The following is a 19,290-nucleotide window of genomic DNA, read 5'->3' as shown; positions in this document are numbered from 1 at the left end:
CTATTAAGATGTGGAAACTGTTTGGTGGAATGGTGGGGCGAAAATTTTGTACCGTCAGATATTAATTATTTAAACGGTGAAGGTCGAAGCTCGGCCTTATGTGATGGAGTTGAGTATTAATTATTGTGAAAATACTGTAACCCCTATTATATGGGTTCAACATGTAGAATTAGAAACCCAACAAAATGGATCCTTCATTGTCAACTCCATACTTTAAGAAGATGCTATTATTAGGCCCCAAAAAATCAAATTTTCTTCAGATCTGGCCCATAATTAATTATTACGAATTTTAATAATGACAGCACTACCCTTTAGTATTTATACAAGAGGAATAGCAGAAGATTTTTTTCATTTCTCTATTATGTTTCTCTCTCATCTCTCTCTCTCTCGGTTCATCTCTCTCTCAGCTGCAGAGAAAAAAAATTCTAGAGTTTGTTTGTTTTTCATCTCTCTCTCAGTTTGTTTGATGCAATTACAACTAGAAAAGATCAACTGCATCTGAAGATCAGAGCTCTGACGATTTTTGTTTGTGTTTCTTCTTCTGATTCTATTGGTTTTGTGGATCTGAATCGATTTGATTCAATTTTATGTTCTCAGTTGATTCGAAGATGCACCAGGTTAGCTTTTCTTCATTCTTACTTTTCTTAGATCGATTAGTTTTTGATTTGATTGATCTATTCAAATCTAAGAAGATGAACAACCTGATTTTTTCTGAATCAATCGAAGATCTTCAATGTCCGATGTTGAAGATTTTGAATCGAATCTAAGTTTCAGTTGATTCGATTATCAAACTAATACTATTCAGATATTCGTAAAGGATCTATGGTTCAAAATCATTGATTACATGTGTAATACTATTCAGAACCAGAAGTAAGTTTCTCTGAATTCCAATCTAATTTTAGGTTTGATTTCAATTTTTTGGTGTTACGAATCTTTGAAATGATTCTCAGTGAAAGTGTTTTTTGTTGAATGATTTTATGATTGTGTTTTGTGTTGGATGTAGAATTGTTGCAGGGAAGGTGATACAGAGAGGCTCAGAAATTACTGGAAAAGTTGTTTCTCCATTAACTGGAAGGAGAAGTAAAAGTAGAACTAAAAACCAAACAAAATCAATTGAAGGGGATTGTAAGAAAAAATTGGATAAACCATTCCATTTCTGTTGCTGATTTGCTGATCATTTGTTTTTGGATTCTAATTTTCTATGAACTGCTTTATTGGTTTGTTTAGTTTGTTTGGTGTTTTGATTTTATTACTATTCAAGTGCCTATAAATGAACCAACATAAAACACTCTTGAATTACAAAGGAGTTTGATTCCTCAATTGTTGTATTTTCCTGAAAAATTAGAGAGCTCTGATTCATTCTTATCACCAGGTTCATCTGTGTTGACATATATGAAAGAAACCAAAGTAGAAAAATAGAAGCCAACAGATGAAGATGATTATAGATGCTTCAGCTCAGATGCCATGCTACCAATGTTTTGCTCTTGAAGTTAAATATCTTGGTTGTTTCACACTGGCTATATCTGAATTATTTTTTTATAGTTAGGTACTTCATTTCCGATGTCATGCTGCAAATGTTTTGGTTACTCTGTAAATGTTGGAATTTCTGAATTTGTTGCAGTAATAGCTGAAAAGCTATAGTTAGGTACTGGCTATATCCAACTTAACATGTTCATCTTTATAGTTAGGTACTGGCGATATCCGAGTTATTTGTTTATAGTTGCAGTAACAACTGCATTTCAGCTGATTAAGTGACATTTGATATATTTATTAAGTATACTTCACAGTTTAAGAATCACAAGTATCATTATGTGATGTCCCTGTTTCTAGTGGTAATGAAGATAACACATATGCTTTGGGTAAACAAGCCATATGCATGTGTAACTACAGGTTACACAAGTCCTATGTATTTCTAACTGCCGGTTACACAATCCATATGCACGTATACCTACTAAGAATCCATAAACATTGTTTATATGTGGAAGTACGACATTCTTTTCTTGTATAGTGATTGAAGGAATTTCTTGGGACATTTCGGGTTTATTTTCGAAGTGCAGGATGATGGCTTAATTTCTTGGAGGAAACTGAAGAAGCACTATTTTGTTTTGAGTAATTCTGGAAAGCCAATATACTCCAGGACAGTGTCATTGCTAAAATGGGGAATTCAGAGATCAGTTTGTCTATTTTTTTAATGAAATTTGATACTATTGTTGGGTTTTTTGCTGTTCGTAACTTTTTGACTGTGGTTACCATACTATACTTGAAGGTACAGAGATAAGCATAAGATTGCAGGGTTTTTGGATACTTGCCTTCCTCTTACTTAGCCTACAAGGCAGCTGCATGAACTATATAACAAGATGTTGCTGAATCAGGTGTTCTTTTTGCGATATTGATATGCTAGCACAAGGTTCGTATCTATGCCCTGTCGAATCAGGTGTTCTTTGATTATCTTCTCAATTCTCAACATTTTTGTCTGCATTTGTAAATCTTAGTTACATTGTTTTGATTAGTTAAATTGTGTTACATGACCCAATATGCATCATACTCCAGAAATAAAATTCCATTCAGTTTATTAGGAAATATATCTCGATATACATCGTGTTTTAAATATGTTATCCAGCTATAAGCTCAGCTTCTATCTACTCTGGGAAGGATATTCTGTGATTTCTGTAACCATATCCTTGCTTATCAATTTGCATCCATGTGTACTATGGATGTGTAACTAGTAGTTACACATGCTAATTAAATGTGTAACTTATAGTTACACAATCTAAACGGATGTGTATCGACAAGTTACACATGCTATTTAGATGTGTAACTTATAGTTACACATGCGAATTTGATAGGATATGCATACGCAGTTCTTAGAGGCATGCCTGCTGATCTAATTGAAACTCGTCTTGTTTTGTGTTGTTTTGTGCAGGGAAACACATGCAGAAGTTGGTTAAAGATGGATTCATCAACTGTAAACCAACCTAGATTCAATCTCGATATCATGCACGAAGAATGACAAAAGCCATGTGTTAGTTTACGCCTTCATAAGAACAACTTGGATTGGCTGCAAAAATGTCTGAGAACCTTTCAGACTATTGGTAAATTGCTTACTCTTAACCTTTTAAGACTATTGATACATTTTCTAGATGTTGCATATATTGTTATGAGATTCAAACCTGATCCATGTGTCTTTCATATTGTTATGTACAGTTCTAGATTTCATAAGTAACGAATAGTAGAAGATGTCTGCACAGTTCTAGATTTCACAGTTTTGATTTAGTTTTTGTGATATACACATGTGTAACTTCTCCTTACACAACTCAATTGCATTATATGCATGTGTAACTTTTACTTACGGTTTGGTATGGATGCTAGAGCTGTGTTAGACACTGTAAGTTGGATCTACTTTACATTATGCTTGTCTTAGTGGTGGTGTTTTGGTATGGATGTGTAATTTTTAGTTACACAAGCTAAATAGATGTGTAATTTCGAGTTACACATGTTATTTATATGTGTAACTTCTAGTTACACAAACTAAATAGATGTGTAATTTCGAGTTACACATGCTAATTAGATGTGTAACTTTTAGTTACACATACTGATTTTGGGTACACATACCAATATGAATGTGTAACTCATAATTACACATGTTATATGCATGTGTAACTCTCAGTTACACAATTTAGCTACACTAGTCAGATGCTTGTGAAATTGAATATACATTGTTGTATGTACTATTCATTTTAATCTTATAAACACTGATTGCTTGTTATATTTCAGGTTTCAGATAACTTCATAAAAGCTAATTTGCTTAAACGTGGTAATGATCTCGCTGGAACTGGAGTTGACGCTGAATACACAAGTCAGATGCATGTGTAACTCTCAATTACACTAGATAGACACATATGTAACTCTCAATTATAATAAACAAATGTGTGTGTAACTTCTAGTTACACATGCTAAGAAATTGTTGTAAATGAATATTAAATAAATTCCCATATTGTATTTTTTTTGTGTTTTCTTTTTGACATCTATTTTTTTGCATATATATACAAGTGTAACTTTGCATTACACATATCATAAGGATATGTAACTTCTGGTTACACATGCCATATGCATGTGTAACTTCTGTTTACACATGCCATATGCATGTGTAACTTCTGTTTACACATTCGCACTGTACTTTAATAATTTCGGGCCTAAATTTAATAATTCTGGGCCTACATTTAAATTTTATTTAATTATGGGCTTGACAATATGCATAAGGGTATCAAGGTCTTTTAATAATTTGGGGCTTAGATTTATACTTCTTTTAATTAAGGCCCTCATATTATGGGTTATCCATGGGTGGGGCCTGAGCATAATTTTTTCTTAATTATTTTGTACCACGATAACGTGTGTTTAAATATTTTAGCGGGGAGAATGTGGAACTTTGGACGTGAATATCTATGGGTAGAAACCTACTAGGACAGTTATGAACAGACTGCTCCTACTGAAACGCCTATACTCACCTCTCCCACAGTTCCTGCGCTAGTCATTTAGACAATTTTAATCTGAAAGATCTGAATTTAACAAAACTTCTAAATTACCTAGGTTCTGTAAATGAGATCGAGCATGATTTCAACCCAAAATGATGCATGATATTGGAGACAGCTATGCAGGTCCATTATGTAACACGTGGGGGTTCTACCCTCCGATAGAATGCTCGTTTTCCTATTAAAAGAAAAAAATAAATAATTTTCCGATAAATTAAATCGGAAAAATACATTTTTATATGAAGACATTGGTTGAGCATTAGGCTGTGAGAGTGTTGGTTTAAAATGAACCTACATTTGGGGACATCTCTATGATGAAATGTCAATAATGCCCTTTAAAAAAAGAAAAAAGAGAAAAAAAAACTAATTTATTTGGTACCTCCCTTTAATCTCATACTTTTTCTTTTCTTCTTCGATAACTTCTTCATTTCATCGTCAACTAATCGACGATTCCAAAAATTTCTTCATAATTCCTTTTATAAAAGTAAAACCTAAAAGGGAATAATGTCTTAGGCAATGATTTCCAACAGATGGCTCTGGTGAGAAATCGAGTGATTTCCATTAATTTTCGTAGTATTATGATTGAGTTTTTAGGTTTAGTTCAAAAATTATGCCAAATTAAGGTTACAACGTAGTCGGTATTGGTCAATATTTGAATGTAATATCGATTGTTATTGTCGGCATTGTTTTGTGGATGGATGCAATGCCGACAATTTTGGTCTGTATTGTTAGTTGGTTGAATTCAATGCCAAATGAAATTAAGTTAGATGGGTTTTTTATGCATGTTAAGAGCTGGCATAGTCGATACAAATAAAATCAATGCCGATTGTTGGTTACCTATGCCGGTTCTTTTTGCACCAATATGCATGTTAAGAGTCGGCATAATCGATTCAAATTATACTAATGCCGATTGTTGGTTACCTATGTCGATTATGTTTGGACCAGCACATACTGTTTACTATGAAATTATGTCAAAATTGCATCTCTCTGTTATGAGATTGACCACGATCGGCATTATCGAGTAACACTTTTCAACGCCGACATAGCAACAAGCAATGCCGACCGTATGTTTAGTTCAATGAAGCAACAAGTAATGCCGATTGTTAGTGTTTAGTTTATTGTAGGAATTTTACATTAAATTTGAGTATGTAATCGACAATGTCTGCTATTGCTGCTCTAAAACCATCACATAATTTGCTTGTTTGGCGATCAATGATTTGTTCATTCACCTAATTTTTTCACGATAATGTTTTGATCCTAAAACAATGAAGTATATGAATAATATTGGTTCGAAAATTAACAAACCTAGCTTAGAACTAGATCAATCAAAAATTAATAGTGATGGTTTGACTTTATAACAATGAAGTATATGAAAATTAACAAACCTTTCTTAGAACTAGATCAATCGAAGGGGTTCACTCCAATTCTATTATCTAAATTGAGCTTAACAAACTAATCTAATCAACACTAATAAATCAAGGGTAATTTAGCTTTATCAAAAATTATTTGCAGAAGAGGTTCTTCATTTTTTTTTATTTTTTTTTAGTATCCTCCAATTTGTGAGAGTATCCCCCGAATGTTGTTTTTTTAAAAGTAAGAAATACCATATAGTCATAGGAATAATATACTAGAGAGAGTTTAGTCCAACTGACCTAATCAATTGTTTGTTTGGTCCTTTTTGTAAATATAAATTATAGTTTGGTCATAAAAATTATAGTTTGGTCATAGGGTTTTGTCCACCCACACGAAATATTCTTTTTCTATTACCAAAAATACCCCTGCACGTGCAAAATTTATCAGTTGGTCCTAAATTTTCTTTTTCGGTCCTTTTCCCGACATATATAAACAAAAAACAACAATAATCAGTTTCAGTTTCAGATTATTTTCTCTCTCATATTCCGACCTCGATTTTCTTCTTTTGCTGCAGATTTTGTTTTTCTAGGGTTTACGAAATCTTCCTCGTTTTCATTTTTTTATACCAAGATCGATTCGATTTACAACAGATTAACTTGGTTATCAAGATTGATTTGATTACAGAGGTGATTGATTACGGATTTTGATTTGGAATTACATATCTTTTGAAGATTCGAGGCTTTTTGAAGACTGATTTGAGGCTTTTTAGAGATTTGATTCAAGGATTTTTGAAGATTTATTCGGTTGGAGTTGATTTTTTGGAGTTACAGATTCGGAGATTGGTGTTTTTTTGGAGTTTGATTTGAATTCTTCTTGTTGCTGGTAAGTTTTCACGCTAATCCTTTCCTTGGTTTGAAGTAATTCTATAGATCAACTATGTTTTTCTTTGATTAGTTTCTTTTTTGAATTTTAAGAGCAAAGAATGAAGTCATTCTGTTAAGGCTTCATTCCAAGAAGCTATTAATAGCGTTACGACTTCATTCCAAGAATGAACTCCTCTTTTGTTCCTTCTTGTTGCTGCTTGGTTTATCTGTTTAGGATGTTAATGAATGAAGTCATTATGTTAGGGCTTCATTCTTGGAATGAACTCTTTATTTTCTTAAGGAAGAAGGTATTAGTGCTATTCTGTTACGGCTTCATTCTGAGAATGAACTATTCTTTTGTCATGGAAGAAGTATTGTTGCTGCTTTTGTTTATTTGTTTAGGATGTTAATGAATGAAGTCATTCTGTTAAGGCTTCATTCTTGGAATGAACTCTTTATTTTGTTAAGGAAGCAGTAGCGTTGATGCTTTGTTTTATCTGTTTAGGATGTTAATGAACTATTTGTGTGTGTGTTTATCTATTTTGTTTCAGCTTCATTCCAATAATGAACTATTTTGTGTGTGTGTGTTCAGTTTTCAGTTTCAGTATGGCCCTTTCTAAGTGTTATGCAATTGTGTATAACAAAGGGGATGGTATTCCATTGGAAGTTTCTTTAGATACTATGATGCGTGACCTCAAAATATATGCTTGTGATTATTGGAGAAACTTGACTCCTCGGAGCAGAAGTTTTAGGCATGGCCAAGGTTGTAATAAAGGTGTCATCAACTGTGATTATTCTCTTTAAGGTCTAATTGTTGTTACCTGTTCAAAGGAATTGGAAAGTTTTGATTTGTTTGTTGAGGAGGTTTCTAATGGTTGTGCTTCCAGCTCTTCATCTGGTATTTCCACGCAGTCGCTCAGTGACGATGAATTATGTAGTGGGTTCATTGAGACTTCAAAGATTAAATACCTGAAGGAAAGTCATGAGCAATTAAAACCTCTTTTATCTGACGGTTGGGAGGACATTTTTAAAGGTGTTGGTCAAGTTTTTCATGGTGGTGTTGAAGAGGTTCGGTTAGCTGTCAACAAATATTGCAGCAAGTCTGGTTATTCAGTTACAAAGGTTAAGAATGACAGACTTAGGTTCACAGTAAAGTGTGGTAGGAATGCAGAATGTCCTTGGTATCTGCAATGTATTCCAATTGATACCGCGAAAAATGTCTTTGCTATCAAGGAATTCAATGGGGAGCATAAATGTAGTGGTGCTTATAAGCTGAAGGATCCTCCTGTGAAGAAGAAATTGATTAAACATATATTCAAGGATCAAATACAGTCAAATCCGTCGATAAAGCCTAATGACATGGTTGCTCAGGTGAAGAGTTGTTACGGTATAAACATAAAATACCATCATGCTTATAAAGTTAAGGAAGCATCTAAGGAAGAGATATATGGCGATGATGTAAAAAGTTATACATATCTTATTTGGTATGTTGAAGCAATAAAGGCTACCAATCCTGGCAGCTATATTAAGTTTGAGTATAATAAAGAGACTAAACGGTTTGAGAGGATTTTCATATGTTTTGCTGCATGTATCGAAGGATACAGGTTTATTCGCCATATGCTTTACTGTGATGCAACATTTCTCACTGGGAGATTCAAGGGAACATTGATGGCTGCCACTGGTGTGAATGGGAACCAAGGTACTTTTCTGGATAACTAACTGTTTTCTTTTTGATTAGTTTCTACTTTGATTAGTTTTCTATAGTCTATTATACATAAAGGACTTCATTTTTGGAATGAAGTCTAGAAAATTTATAGGTATTGATTCTACAGTTCATGTTACAGAATGGACTTCATTTTTGGAATGAAGCCTAAAAAAGTTATAGATATTGATTCTATAGTTCATGTTATAGAATGGACTTCATTTTTGGAATGAAGCCTAGAAAACTTACAGATATTTGATTTTATAGTTCATGTTATAGGATGGACTTCATTCCAAAAATGAAGCCTAGAAAAGTTATACATATATATTCTATAATTCATTGTATAAAATGAAGTATTCATGTTGCTTGATTATCTGTTAGTTTGTTATTTTGTTAAGAAGAAGGTCTTTCATTTTAAGAATGAACCCTTCATTTTTTATTAAGTTTTTGTATGCATTGATTTTCTTAATGAACTGACACTTTTTAGTTCTATTTTTTTCTTTCATTTCTGTAGGTTTCTTTCCTTTTGCGTTCGTTTTAGTTCCTTCTGAAGACATTGAAGGTTGGGAGTGGTTCATGGAAAACTTGCAGCATTGTGTCGACCCTCGTCCTATCATCTTTATCACTGATCGTCATGAAGGGCTGAAGCAAAGTATTCCTAAGTATTTTCCCAACTCTTATCATAGTTTCTGTTTTTATCATTTGAAGAATAACCTTCCAATCAAGAAAGGACATGAGAAGTATAAACAAGTTCTGGATTTGTTCCATAAAGATGCATGCTGCTACAGTGTTTCCAAATATGAGTCTGCTTTGAATGAGATGTGCACTATTGGATGTGGTTGGGTTGAAAAGTTCATCAGAAATATCGATCCCAAGCACTGGGAAAATGCTTTCTTCGTAGGATGTAGGTATGGCACTCACTCATCAAGTATTGCAGAGTCGTTCAGTAACTAGATTCATCATGAAAGGGATCTGCCCCCAGCTGCTCTTGTTGATAAGCTCGGGATAAAGATTATGAGGATGAGTTCAGAAAGGCGTGAGCTTGGTAGAACTTATCAGGATAGTTTGACTCCCATATACAAAGCTTTACTCAAGTCACATGTCGATATAGGTCGTCCATGGAATGTTACCGAGTCAGGTAATGGTATATATGAGGTTCACTCTCCCAGATCTTATGTTGTTGATCTGATGCAAATGACGTGCACTTACCAGAGATGGAAAGTGTTTGGTTTCCCCTGTGCTCACGCCAATGCTGCTATTACTATGAATGGTACTGAGATATTGAGGTTTATTCAGCCTTACTTTGGTTCAAACCACTTTCGCAATTCATATGATCCTGCAATTCGACCCATTCCCAACTATGACAGGCCAGAAGCGTATGAACCTGAAGAGAGTCCTTCCTGGTATTCCAAGGCCACCTTCAGGAAGACCACCAAAGAAGCGTATTCGCAGTGCCTATGAGAAGGAGAGTAGGCCTATGAAGTGCTCAAATTGCAAGAAGATTGGGAACGACAACAAAGCTACTTGTCGTGTATTAATGTTGCAGTAGTATGCCTGAACTTTTATTTCTAGTTTATGTTTTTTTTATGTTTTCTGAACTTCTATTACTTTTGATTATGTATTGGTTGTAGTTTTTTCAGACTTCATTATGTACTGGTTGTAGCTTTTTTTTATTATGTTTTATGAACTTCTATTCTATGGTATGAACTGTAGAACTTTTCTAGATTTCATTCCAGAAATGAAGTCCATTCTATGGCATGAACTGTACAAGTTTTTTCTAGACTTCATTCCAGAAATGAAGTCCATTCTATGGTATGGACTGTACAAGTTTTCCTAGACTTCATTCCAGAAATGGACTTCATTCTATGGTATGAACTGTAGAAGTTTTTATAGACTTCATTCCATAAATGAAGTCCATTATATGGTATGCACTGTACAAGTTTTCCTAGACTTCATTTCAGAAACGAAGTCCATTCTATGACATGGACTGTAGAAGTTTTCTAGACTTCATTCCAGAAAAGAAGTTCATTCTATGGTATGAACTGTAGAAGGTTTTATAGACTTCATTCCATAAATGAAGTCCATTCTATGACATGGACTGTAGAAGTTTTTATAGACTTCATTTCTGGAATGAAGTTCAAAAAAATATCAAAGAAGGAACATTCATGCTACAAAATTCATAAGAAAATAAGACAACAAGACAAAAGATAAGACAGAACATTGATATTATACACTACCCAAAATATTATAGATGAACATATAAAACATATTAGAGTATCAATTACATTACAAGCTAATCTACTTTCCAAAATACCATATTTTAGAAAAGTTTTCTGTTGCAGTAAGAAGTAATTTACTGTCCAAAATACTATAGTTAAAAGAGTAAACATATCAGATTATATATGACATTAGAGAAGCTAAGGTTTAATCATTTCAGTCTTTGCAACCTTCTTTAATCAGTTTATTGTTAAGATATTCTTCATTAGTTGTTTCACTCCAACTTAATCCATCTTTCTCATCATCTAGATTCTTGCACGCTATTCTGTATCTCCACCGCTGCATCTTTTTTATCATTTCATCTCTTGGAATCATATGCTCAGATTTCAGGAGCAATGGCTTGCAACTTTGCTTTATCCAATAACATGTATTGAGAAGGAAATATGGATGTGCTCCCTTCAGGTACCTGCATTTGCTCAATGTTTAAGTCAGTGCTTCTTTCTTGATCATGTTTCACCATCCATTTATCAACGTGTGGTTTACAATAGGTGGCCATTTTTCTTGCATTCTTTGAACATCTTTCTCCTTTTTTGAGTTGTAATGCTCCCACTGATAGTTTCCGATGTCGTAAACAAGCAGGTGCCAGTGTAAACCCATAGGCCCTTCTGATTTGCCTTCAGCAGGCAGGTTCATTGGAATGATTATCTTCTGAGTCTTGCTATGCATATCTGCTATGAAGTTATCAATCTCACCTGCCCTATCATCGACTTTCTTCTCATGGAAATATGTCTGCAAAGATATATATAAATTTTCAACTTCACAATACCATCAAGAAAGCAGTTTTCATCATAAAAATGGACCGCTGAATAACAATATAGAAACGATAATTTTTTGTCAGACTACTTCATATTATGAAATGAACTGACAGGTTAAAATCTTGCTAAATGAATCAACTGTTTTTCTTTAGATCACTATGTATCATCAATAGTTATAATGAAGAGTTTCCACTAAATTTCTGGAAGTAAGGACTTACAAATGCAGTAGGTGCCATCATCTCAAAGTGGATGTTTTTTTCGGTGGATCTTGGTTGTCTTCGCTATCCTTTTTTGCTCTCTCCCTTTGTGCTGCCATCTTCCTCTTATAGAAATAGTAGAAAAGAATTAGGACATCAAGGTCTTTATTAAACATTAGATCATTAACGTGTTCTCCTTAGACACCGAACTGAGCCTTGTTAGTTGCATCATCTATAACCCAAGCTGCTTGACTGCAGGAGGATGAACAAAAACTTCAACATTAATGAATAGAAGTTCATTTATAATATCAACGTATAAACAAAAACCTCAGCATAAATGAATAGAAGTTCATTTTCTGTGTTTTCTTACCTTTGCATAGCCTGTTTGTAGAAGGTACCCAACAGTTTATTTTGATCTCTGTCCAATTTGGAGAAGTATAGAGACTTTTTCAGGTCCCCCATATCTGGAACAATGGGCATGTACGCTCTCAGCTGCTTTTCTTGCTGTCTCTTTTCTGCTGGAGGATTTTCCAATTCATTTTCTCTTCTCTTCTTGCTTGCTGCAGCTTTTTGATTTTCTTTCTCGATAGCAGCAGGTACATTCTTTCTCTTCTTCTGCTCAGCATTCTTCTCCTGGTCAGCAGGTTTAGGAGGAGTCTTTGAAACAACTTTCTTGCTTGTTTGATTCTTCACTTGTGGTTCTTTCTGCTCAACTTTCTTCTGCTCAACATGCTTCACCTCATTTAGTTGTTCTTTCCTTTGCAGTCTCAATCTGAACTTCAGTTTCGATGCACTGTAATCCGATCCACTGATGTACTCTTTTCCAAGCACATTTGCTGATTTTTTACTCCTTGTAGTCATCCTGTGTTTTTCAACAACTTTAATTGGGGTTTTATCTGTGGAAGAAGAACCAAGACCATGTTTATTCAAATCTGCAACTATCTGTGATATTGTCTCAATGTTGTTTGCTGGCTCAACAACTTCTTCATCATTCAAATCTTGTGTCATCCCAATCGAGAAACTAGGAGGACTACAGTTGATTTGATTTACTGTAGTTTTGATGATGGTGTCAGCTTCTTCTTCATCATTCAATTCTTCATTCTTCTCATTCTTGTCATCAATAAGCTGGAGACTCACATGCTCTTCATTGACGAACATATCATCTTTTTCTCTTGTTGCTAAAAATAATTCAAAAAACATAAATAAAAAACAATTCAATAATGGTATTGTGCATCAAAAGTCAGAGTTCACCCCTAACTCCAAACTTTCTAGACTTCATTCCAAAAATGAAATCCATTCTGTAGACTTTATTCCAGAAATGAAGTCCAGTCTATAGACTTCATTCCAAAAATGAAGTCAAATCTGTAGACTTCATTCCAGAAATGAAGTCCATTCTATGGCATGGACTGTAGAAGTTTTTCTAGACTTCATTCCAGAAATGAAGTCCATTATATGGCATGGACTGTAGAAGTTTTTGTAGACTTACTCCAGAAATGAAGTCCATTCTATGGCATGGACTGTAGAAGTTTTTATAGACTTCATTTCTGGAATGAAGTACAACCTCTAAAGCATAAATTTTTTACAAAAGGGAGAAGAATAGTTGGAATGTTTACCTAGGTTCAAACATTGATCCATATTTAAAGGAACTCCGGCGCTGTCTGTTGGAAATGAAGGTAGCTCTTCTTAAACCATCGTATCAAGTAGCTTTTCCTGAATATTACTAGTATCAACTTCAGCAGAAGGATTCTCAACAGTAAGAAGGGGAAAATATGAGCAGGTCTTCTAACAGCTTCCATAGAAGCATCTGATACTGCTTGCGTTCCTTCATCCATAGCAGCATCTGATACTGCTTGCATTCCTTCATCCATTACAACATTTTCATTCACATTCCCTCCACAAGATTCCATGCCTTCATCCACTTGTTGATTCAGTATATTGTTTATTTCATCACTCAACAATGAATTCTTGTAATCATCAGGGAAAACAGTACGCATGTATTCACAAGCTTGTTCTGCCATGAATTTCGCCACATGCCCACCTTTAGCTAGCAATGCATCAACCTCAGGTTGCTTTGAATTCAAGTGTTCTACAAGGGATTCCATCTTCCTGTCAAAAAGTGTTTTTGAAGTTGTTGCTTCTGCAAGTGAGTGCTCAAGTTCTTGCTGCTTTAACAAAAGATTCCCCATCTCCTCTGAATGTTTTCTTGTCAACTCTTTGATCTCTCGAGTATGTTTAACGATTTTTGTTAAAGGGAGAGCAAAAAGTGATTCGAGGAGCGCAAAAATTGTAGTCGACTCGTAAACTAGGACCCATTCAATATATTTTCTAACTCGGACAAAATTATCCTTACTCAATACACTCAATGACCATAAACTCACGGCAACCTCTGGAAAACTCCCTGCCCTATCCTCTGAGGAACTCCACCACCGTCATCTCCACTGGTCCTACTCCACCACTGTCATCTCCACTGGCCCTATTTATATTTATGCTAAGAAACATGGGTGGCTCAAAGGAAAAACCTGCTTCTCGTCATTTTTTTTTCTTATACATGAAAATCATCCATCTTGTTTATATATACGAAAAGCATCCATTGTTCAATCTGGATCCCTTAAAAATCACGTTTCCTTTTCAAACTATTCGTCTAATAATCTCACATTTGGACAATCCATATTAATAATCCTATTCCAAAAACCAATAAGGTATTTTAAATTTCTGAAACTAAACCATCCATTGATGATTTTCCTCTTTGTTCTTGTATAATAACAATGACAAGTTGTCGTAGGATAAAAAGGACTTCTATAAAAAAAATATCAAATGCAATTAAATCTCAATATGAAAATGTGGTTTCTTTGAACTTCAAAAACATTTGGTTTTTTTCTTTTTTTTTTCTTTTTTGAGTATTAGGGTTTCGGTACGCCGTACGCTGTTTTTCATCATTAGGGTTTACCCAGTTATTCATTTTTACGGTTTCAATATAAAACATAATCAATAGAAACCCACATGAAAATCATAATAATTATGAAGGAATCTTCATTTTCTCAAATTTGATCTTTATGGTGTTGAAATTGCAATAGAGATTGTTGGTTTTCGGTGATGGCAGGAATGGCTTATCGGTGACGATTGTTGGTGGTGTGGTTTCGGCTTGAAGTTGCTGGTCATTTTTGGCTTTCGGAGGTGGTGCAGTTGTTCAAGGGATGGGGAAAGTTTTCTGCTGTGTTTGGGTGTATTTAGTAGGATAATTTTGTCCGAGTTAGAAAAATATATTGAATGGGTCCTAGTTTGCGAGTCGACTACGATTTTTGCACTCCTGGATCACTTTTTGCTCTCCCTTTAACAAAAATCATGTTTAACTCTCAGGTTCTCCATCTCACCAACATGTGTAGATGTCAGACTTTCTATTTGACCGGATATAATATTGAATTCTTCCTCGAGTAACTCTGCTCTTGTCTTGGATTTTTGTTGTTGCAGTAGCCTGTTTTCAGCATCAGTATATTCTTCCATGAATTTTTCTGATAGTTGCACACACAAAATTCAAATTTTCAGATAATATCAACATTTTTTTAGATTTTCAAATGAAACCCCAATTGCTTCCTCATTCATAATTTGAATTCATTAAAAGGAATGAACTACAAGTTCAGAGCAATCGACATTAACAGTCAGAGTTCATTTCGTATAATGAATTAACGATATTTTTATCTTAAAGTTGTTTATTTTCATTACAGAATTGAATGCAATATAATAGTATCATCTTAATATAGTTTTTTACCTCTCCAAAATCATCAACATTCATTTCTATGTGATTGCAAAGGTTCTCAATGTTCCACCTTGCAAACCTTGGACAGTAGACTACTCTATTATGCACCTTCCACGTGGGTCCTATTTTCCTTGAATGCTCAACAAACCATGGTTGTAAAAAGAAGAACTACACTAGTCAGTTATCAATAATTTTCAAATGAACTGCCAAAATGAAGAAATATACAAAATGAACTGCCAAAATAATTATGAAATATACAAGTATCTAACAGTTTTCATCTTACCAACAAGTAAAGGTAACATCCTTCAGAAGAACCTCTTTTCAAGCTTTCCATCAAATGCTTGTGTATGAGTGTTTATGGGTGAAAATCGTTTCTGCCGATTTTGGTAATTTCGGTAGGTGAGTGAGAAACAAATCTAAACCCTAAACAAATGTATTGCACGGGAGTACTTTAGATTCGAGAAATCAATCTGTACAACTCCGGTCTAAACCAAGAAATGGTCATTCCGGATTTGCTTCGGTCACAAAGAGGAGGAGAAGGGCTGGTTTAGGGAGGGAAGCGAAGAGAGTGTTGAGACAAGAATAGTCCTGGAAGAGTAGTACTTGACTTGTATCAGAAGGTGAAAGCTTTTGGGAAAGCTAGCAGAGTTTCCTTTCTGAGTATTATATTTCTCCTGACCAAAAACTTGTAGTCTTGGTGAAAATAGGTAATACCTATATACAAGTCTAAGTGAAACGTACTCTGGTCTCGTAAGAAAAAGAAGCGAATGAGTTAAATGGGAAGAGGTGATAACGCCTGGTATTGATGGAATTGATGTTCCATAATGAAAGAGCGTTTCACCATTACATCCTGCATTTGCTAACCGTTTTATTCTCAATACACTGTCTTGAAACATGCATTTGTGTATGCCGCACGCTGTAAACCACCAAACCAAAACCCTAAAGAGCATACCCCAGTTTGTGACATGTATTGATGTCTCGAGTGTTTTCGTGGAAAACGTGTAGCATGTCGCTGGTGTTTGATAAGTTGAGCTTGAGAGATGTGCCGGCTCAGTAGCGACCTTCGACGGTCGAGATTTTGCATCTTAAGAGAAACCGTGGCCTTTGATATAGGCGCGACATGCCAAAGTGCAAGGGTTGCACGACATGTGCCAATGGCGCGTGTGGCGGCTTGGCCCTAGGTTTGCACGGCTTGGCATGCTAGGTCGCAAGTGTCGCTTGGCATGTGCCAATGGCGTGTGTGGCGTCTTGGCCTTAGGTTTTCACGGCTTGGCATGCTAGGTCGCAAGTGTCGCTTGGTATTTGCCAATGGCGCGTGTGGCGGCTTGGCCCTAGGTTTGCACGGATTGGCATGCTACGTCGCAAGTGTCGCTTGGTATGTGCCAATGGCGCGTGTGGCGGCTTGGCCCTAGGTTTGCACGGCTTGGCATGCTAGGTCACAAGCGTCGCTTGGCATGTGCCAATGGCGCGTGTGGCGGCTTGGCCCTACGTTTGCACGGCTTGGCATGCTAGGTCGCAAGCGTCGCTTGGCATGTGCCAATGGCGCGTGTGGCGGCTTGACCCTAGATTTGCACGACTTGGCATGCTAGGCCGCAAGCGTCGCTTGGCATGTGCCAATGGCGCGTGTGGCGGCTTGGCCCTAGGTTTGCACGGCTTGGCATTCTAGGTCACAAGCGTCGCTTGGCATGTGTCAATGGCGCGTGTGGCAGCTTGGCCCTAGGTTTGCACGGCTTGGCATGCTAGGTCTCAAGCGTCGCTTAGCATGTGCCAATGGCGCGTGTGGCGGCTTGGCCCTAGGTTTGCACGGCTTGGCATGCTAGGTCGCAAGCATCGCTTGGCATGTGTCAATGGCACGTGTGGCGCAATGATTGTGCAACTCGAATTTGGCACGGTTGCCGTGAAGCGCAATGATTGTGCAGCTTGGTTTTGGCATGGTTGCCATGATGCGCAGCGATTGTGCGGCTTTGGTTTTGGCATAGTTGCCATGATGCGCAGCGATTGTGCGGCTTTGGTTTTGGCATAGTTGCCATGATGCCGATTGTGCGGCTTTGGTTTTGGCATAGTTGCCATGATGCGCAGCGATTGTGCGGCTTTGGTTTTGGCATAGTTTCCATGATGCGCAGCGATTGTGCGGCTTTGGTTTTGGCATAGTTGCCGTGATGCGTAGCGATTGTGCGGCTTAGGGTTTTGTGTGTCGAAACCCTAGTTTAGCATTTGAAAAAAGATACCCTGGTAATTTGTTACATAAGTGCATTAAATGTTCTAATAAATGTGTTTAGCGTCACCGGTGACGTCATGCTATGCATAAGGTTTTACGATTTTACCCCTTGTCTAAAAACAACCATCAACATTAAGTCCCCTGCTTAGCTTGGAACAGGGGCCTTGTTGCAAGGTAAGCATAAGATGGTGACAGACGAGGATAGAACTGAGACAGTAAGTCGTGAAAAATGGCTAAGGAGACTTGTCTGACCTTTTTCGAGATGTAAGTAGAATTCGCAATCCTTGCATCTGGTAGCTTTGTATAAATCCCAGTCGTTTATATGTCGTTGTGGTCAGGCTTTGGAGCGCGAGGCGGAGTTGCTAGCATAGATTGGGTGTGAAAGGTACTTGTCAGTATTAATGAGCCTGGAATGGGCGTGGGACGTTTGGCAGAGCATGGTGTGGCGCGAATTGGAAGCTGGCGCGGGTTGGGAAGCTGGCGCGGATTGGGAAGCTGACGCGGATTTGGGAAGCTGGCGCGGAATGGGAAGCCAGCGCGGATGGAGTGCTTGGTGGGACCGGTATTAGCAAGGAGGGTGCGTGCGTTTTTGGAAGTGACCAAGCTTGATATTGCGGGCCCGTTTGCTTTTCTCCACGTACGGCTTTGAAAAGGGAATCCTTTCCCTATTCGAAGTCCCCTCAATTATCATGCCTATATATATAAGAAGGGTGTTCTCCTTTTATCTTGCACCTTTTTTCTTCCATACCTTCACGTTAGCGGCAAAGTGACAAGGAAAGTCAGCATTCCAGGTATGTCTTCCGATGCTTCTTATTTAACTCTTTATATATTTTTGTATGCTAGTACGAAAACTCTTAGCTGTATATATGTTTCGTATGAACCCATAGAAAACACCGTTCTTCCATGTCTTCGTAGAATCGAGTCATAAGTGTGATTCTTATGAACCCATAGACTTTTCTTCATGAATACTGCGGCAGTATGTTTATGAAAACCTAGTTGCTTAGGGTTTCCTTTGGCTATGTGTGGGTGATAATTTCTTCTCGTCTTCCCCTTTTGGGGCAGATATCTTGTTACCAAAGCACCATAAGAAACTCCAACAAGATGTGACCTGAACAAAGTCTTGCTTCACCAAAAAACGTTGGTAACTCCAAACCAAACACGGATGATGACTTCTTCACAAAGCCCCTTGCCGCAGCCCGGAAAAATCATCCAAATTTCGTGCCAATTCTCTTGACCGGTTCAGAGGATGAAAGGAGGACCCGTTCAGTCCGACCAGAGAGCATAATACGGTTTTGTCTTCACAAAGGGGTATACTCTGCTTCCCATATTGATTTCAGAATGTGTCAAAGCCCGTTGCGCTTCTTTGATAAATGGATTGAGTTTATGGTGAGCCAGGAACATATAAGTGCTAATTTGACTCGAGCACAGATCATTGACGCTGTCAGGGCTTCCGCAAATCTTCAAATTAGGAAGGACATCCCTGGTTTAGTTGTTTTTATCTCCAGATGGTGCCCGAATACTCACACAGTCGTATGCAGGTGGGGTGAAATGACCTTCTCCCTAGAAAGCGTGGCCCTTCTGCTAAATCTTTCCGCAACAGTAAACCTTAATATCCAATTGTCAGAAGATGAAGAAAAGATGC

General features: G+C 36.7%; 1 protein-coding gene across 1 annotated transcript; it reads left to right on the top strand.

Annotated features, from left to right (window-relative positions):
* Window positions 1-844: 844 nt before the first annotated feature.
* On the top strand, window positions 845-9,401 carry LOC113353317. The gene is made up of 5 exons (XM_026596963.1): window positions 845-870; window positions 1,004-1,125; window positions 7,338-7,397; window positions 7,551-8,444; window positions 8,962-9,401. The coding sequence occupies exons 1-5, from the start codon at window positions 845-847 to the stop codon at window positions 9,399-9,401; spliced, it is 1,542 nt and encodes a 513-aa protein (XP_026452748.1).
* Window positions 9,402-19,290: the final 9,889 nt, after the last annotated feature.

Source organism: Papaver somniferum, chromosome 1 (assembly GCF_003573695.1).
Source record: "Papaver somniferum cultivar HN1 chromosome 1, ASM357369v1, whole genome shotgun sequence".
In the NCBI taxonomy this organism is placed as follows: domain Eukaryota; kingdom Viridiplantae; phylum Streptophyta; class Magnoliopsida; order Ranunculales; family Papaveraceae; genus Papaver; species Papaver somniferum.
Note: the sequence above shows the minus strand (reverse complement) of the source record. Positions and strands in the feature narration are given on the sequence as shown.

Coding starts and splice junctions, on each gene's coding strand:
- LOC113353317 (XM_026596963.1), top strand. CDS start 845: ATGTGTAATACTATTCAGAACCAGAA. Junction 871..1,003: donor AATACTATTCAGAACCAGAA/GTAAGTTTCTCT, acceptor TGTTGGATGTAG/AATTGTTGCAGGGAAGGTGA. Junction 8,445..8,961: donor TGGTGTGAATGGGAACCAAG/GTACTTTTCTGG, acceptor TCATTTCTGTAG/GTTTCTTTCCTTTTGCGTTC.